Source organism: Simochromis diagramma, unplaced genomic scaffold (assembly GCF_900408965.1).
Source record: "Simochromis diagramma unplaced genomic scaffold, fSimDia1.1 OVJJ01000449.1, whole genome shotgun sequence".
NCBI classification, from domain to species: domain Eukaryota; kingdom Metazoa; phylum Chordata; class Actinopteri; order Cichliformes; family Cichlidae; genus Simochromis; species Simochromis diagramma.
Window position 1 is genome coordinate 408,738 of NW_024387274.1, and position 4,250 is coordinate 412,987.

Sequence of the window (4,250 nt, forward strand, 5' to 3'; positions counted from 1 at the left end):
TTGACTTAATGTGATTTCAATAGGTAAAATTTTTTATGCCAAACTGAAAATATTTGTACAAATGTATATTGTTTTGCAGATTAGCACAACAGAATATAATCCTGCCATTAGAAACAATTAGAAAACCATCAATGAGTGATTGTTTAATAGCATTTTTAATTTGGGAGTGTTGTGCTGAGTTAAACTGACCATTCAAAGTGTTTATATCACCCATTTTTGTCTCTGCTCTCACAGATGTTGATTGTCCTGCTATTACAAATATTACGGCTTTGCAGGATACTACTCTGGATACTTTGGCTCCTCCTAAACAGAAAGCCTCAAATCTGAAGTGCTCGACTCCCTGGCATAACTTTAAAACGGACATCTTATAGCAGATAAGCTGTAAGCTGGAGAGGAAATGGCATCTTAACCAATTTAGATGATCTTCATTTAGCTTAGAAAAAGCACTCGATAGAGCTAGGACATCTTACGATCCCTTTTCAGCACTGTAGCCTTAACCAGCTATGACTTCATTAATCTATCGACAAATAAAATTTTAACCAGAGAAAAAAATAATCCATATTGTATGTGACTGCTTTCAGTACTGCTGACATTTATTTATGCTTTTCCTCTCTGATTGCTCTATTCTGGGTTGCTTCCTCCAAACCATCAGCACATCTATTCATCAGCGACTCCATTCCTACAAAACTGCTCAGAGAATACATACCATTGATTAATGCTTCAATCAATGATTAATCTAACCCTATTAGTACTTCAAGGTGGCAGTAATTAAGCCAATACTTTGAAAGCCATCACTTGACCCAGCTGTCTTAGACAATTAGAGACCAATCTCCAACCTTCCTTTTATTAAAAAAAAAAAAAAAAAGAGCAGCTGTAAAGCAGCTAGCAGATCATCTGCAGAGGAATGGCTTATTTGAGGAGTTTTAGTCAGGTGTCAGAGCTCATCACAGTATAGAAGCAGCTTTAGTGAAGGTTACAAATGATCTTTCTATGGCATTTGAAAGTGGACTCTGTGCTTGTCCTGTTAGATCTCAGTTCAGCATTTAATAAAGTTGACCACAATATTTTATTGTAGTGTTTATAGCATGTGGTAGGTATTAAAGGTACTGCGCTGCAGTGGTTTGAATCATATCTAACACTCTCAATTCCATTTTATTTATAAGGCACCAAATCACAATCGCCTCAAAACGCTTTATATTGTAAGGTAGACCCTACAATAATTAGTGCTGTCAAGAGATTAAAAAAAAATAGAGATTAATTAATTATGATTTTTAATTAATTGATCTAATTAATCTCTTTTTTAATCTCACCTAAAAATAGCTGAGGAAAGCCCTCAACTTATTGTGGCAGACCAAAAGACTGATATATAACAAAGAAAGTGACTTTATAAAGTCATTTATTGTTTAACAAACGTTAAACAGATGCAACCATTTACATACTGTTGTATTCTTTTGTAAAATAAGTGGAAAAATAAATACAAATAAAATCAAATAAATTAAGTGCTGCAAGTTAGCACATCAGAGTTGCTCTTTTCTGAGCAATACAGCACTGAAATTCCTCTGCTTCAGATAATGAAAAATAAAACTGACATTGCAGTGCTGCAAGTTAGCACATCAAAGTATTCTTCCATCACAAAAAAAAGTGCTGAACATCAAGCAATCTATTCTAGTAGGCTACACAGCAGCTATGCTGACCACATGTGTCTCATTTCTTCTTCCTCAGCCAGTCGCTAAGACACACCAGCCTGGTAACATTTTCTGGAAGCAAGGCTGCCCTTTTCTTTTGCACTATGTGGCCTGCAAGGCTAAAGAGTCTCTCACAGGGTACAGAGGTAGCTGGGGAGGCCAGGTACTTTTGTGCTAGGACTGACAGCTTTTCATAGACTCCTGAGTGAGCATACCACCACTGCAGGGGACAGTCATCAATACTGATGCTGGGTTCTGCTCTGTAGCGCTGCAGCTCTCCAGACTCAATTCCATCTTCTGAGTCAGAGTCAGACCCCAGAAGGAGTTCGCTCCTCCTCTTCTTCTGAGCTGATCCATCATCCTCTGTGGAGGGCTGGAGACTATCTGCTCTTCTGGGCTCTGCTGCCTGGAGCATATTCTCCAGAATGGTCCACACCTGAATGAATGAATGAATGAATGAATATGATTAAAACTAAGTGCTTTTTTTTTAAATTTTATTTAATCTTGTAAAGAACTTTGTGTTCCATATAATAAATAAAAGTTTGATTTGATAATGAATTGGACTCATTAGTCCAGCTTAACCTTATTGTCCTACCTGTTCCCTCTTTTCTCTTGGAAGACATTTCAAATCCTTAAACCATGGATCCAATGCTGTGGCCACCTCGAACCATATCTCGCTGCCAGATCCTTCTGGAAGGCATTCTTGAACTTCACCACGTAGGCAGGATCATCATCAGTAATGTCCATGACACGGTACAGATGGCGAAAAGCAGGCAGCACTACAGAGCAAGAGACGTAGGCCTCACCACCCAGCAGCTCTGTCACATACCTGCAGAGGTGGAGAGGTTTGCTAAATAAACCTAGCTGGATTCATTTAAATCAAAGTGTAACTGATTCCCAATTTAATTGTCCTTAAAAGTTCCTTGTTATGTTCATTAATTTTGATTTTACACATGTAACAGTAGTTTATATAATTAAAATGGGAAGGTGTTTATTTGAACTTACTTGCATGGTTCAAGCAGGAGCTCCAGCCTCTGCAGTTTCGCCCACTCAGCTTCGGTTGGCAAGACCAACCTGTGGTTCTGTTGGTCCAACGTAGCCTGGACAGCCTCTCGGTTACATAGGAGGCGTGAGACCATTGCGAGAGTCGAGTTCCACCTGGTGGGTACATCCTGTATAAGTTGATCGCTCTTCTTTCCGAGTGCTACTTGTTGTTGGTTAAGTTCTGTGGTACTCGCAGGGCTTTGTTTAAAATGACCAACAATCTTGCGGCACTTTGCCAGTACACCGACAAAACCACTGCTATCGAGACATACCGTGATGGTCCTCTGGAGAATGTGAGCATTGCAGGCGATGTGCTCATATGGAAGTGCTCTCATAGCAGCCAGCATGTTTGCTGCGCTGTCTGTGCCAATGGTGGATATCTTGTTTTCAATACCCCAGTCATTTGCTACCTTGAGGAACTGTTCGGCGCATTTATCAGCAAAGTGCCTGGTTTCTGTTCTCATGACGGTCAGTGCAAATGAGTTGAGGTTCCACTCACTATCAATAAAGTGTCCAGTCACCCCAAAATAGCTGTGGTTGCCAGCTGAGGTCCAGTGATCTCCGGTTATAGCAACACAGTTGGGAGAATCCTCCGCCAAAATCTCAAGTTTGTTTTTCTTTTCGCCGTCGTACATTTTGCTGATTTTGGTCGTTACTGTAGTCCTGCACGGCGGCTTGTATGACGGGTCATTGGACGCAATTTGCAACACCTCTGTCAATCCTTCGTCCTCTACTATATTTATCGGCCTACAGTTCATCGCTATCCACTTGGCAATAACATTAGTCAGCCTGTCGGTCGCAGACTTGCTCATACGAGGGGTATTCTCTAGTTTTGTTTGGCGAAAAGCTTTGCTCTGGCTTGCTATATTGCTAACGTCTTCACTGCTAGCTGTTGCTGCACTCGCGGCTGGGTGCTTTGCGTTGAGGTGATAGGCCAAACTTGAGCTGCTTCGGTGGTAAGCAAACTCCTTCTTACACTCTAGGCAGACCACTTTACCTTTGTCAATGGTGCCGTCGGGGCGTTTATGAAATACAAATTTCCCGTTCATTGGGCCAACAACTCTCAGATGCGCCTCCATATCCACACTGTAAGCTAATCACCACTTCTCACCTTGACCTCACGACGTGACTCCACCCCCAACAAGTCAAGCACAAGGAGCCCAGCACATAAAAACGGATTTTATAACATAGCAACTCTCATACAAAATCAATGACGTCAAGAGATTAAAAATTAGATTAACGAGATTAAAAAACATAACGCGCTAAATAGCATTGTAATTAATTAATCGCAATTAACGCGATAATTTGACACCCCTAACAATAATACATACAAAGAAAAACCCAACCCAGTGGGAAGGAAAACCTTTTAACAGGAAGAAACCTCTAGCTGAACCAGGCTCAAGGAGGGATGGCCATCTGTTGCAAATGGTTGGGGAGAGAGAAGGAAGACAGGATAAAGACATGCTGTGGAAGAGAATGCTGAGCTGAGGTCTAGCAGGACAAGCACAGCGTCCACCATCA

At 41.0% G+C, this 4,250-nt stretch overlaps 1 protein-coding gene across 2 annotated transcripts; it reads right to left on the reverse strand.

Moving 5' to 3' along the window:
• Positions 1–2,023: 2,023 nt before the first annotated feature.
• LOC120715647 (E3 SUMO-protein ligase ZBED1-like) lies at positions 2,024–4,049 on the reverse strand. 2 transcript variants are annotated; one of them, XM_040002739.1, is made up of 3 exons: positions 2,691–4,049; positions 2,281–2,514; positions 2,024–2,121 (listed from the first exon to the last, which is right to left on the reverse strand). In XM_040002739.1, the coding sequence occupies exons 1-2, from the start codon at positions 3,806–3,808 to the stop codon at positions 2,310–2,312; spliced, it is 1,323 nt and encodes a 440-aa protein (XP_039858673.1). In that variant the 5' UTR covers positions 3,809–4,049; the 3' UTR covers positions 2,024–2,121; positions 2,281–2,309. The 2 variants fall into 2 exon arrangements, with proteins under 2 accessions (XP_039858673.1, XP_039858674.1); XM_040002740.1 differs by lacking the exon at positions 2,024–2,121 and having other exon boundaries at positions 2,177–2,514.
• Positions 4,050–4,250: the final 201 nt, after the last annotated feature.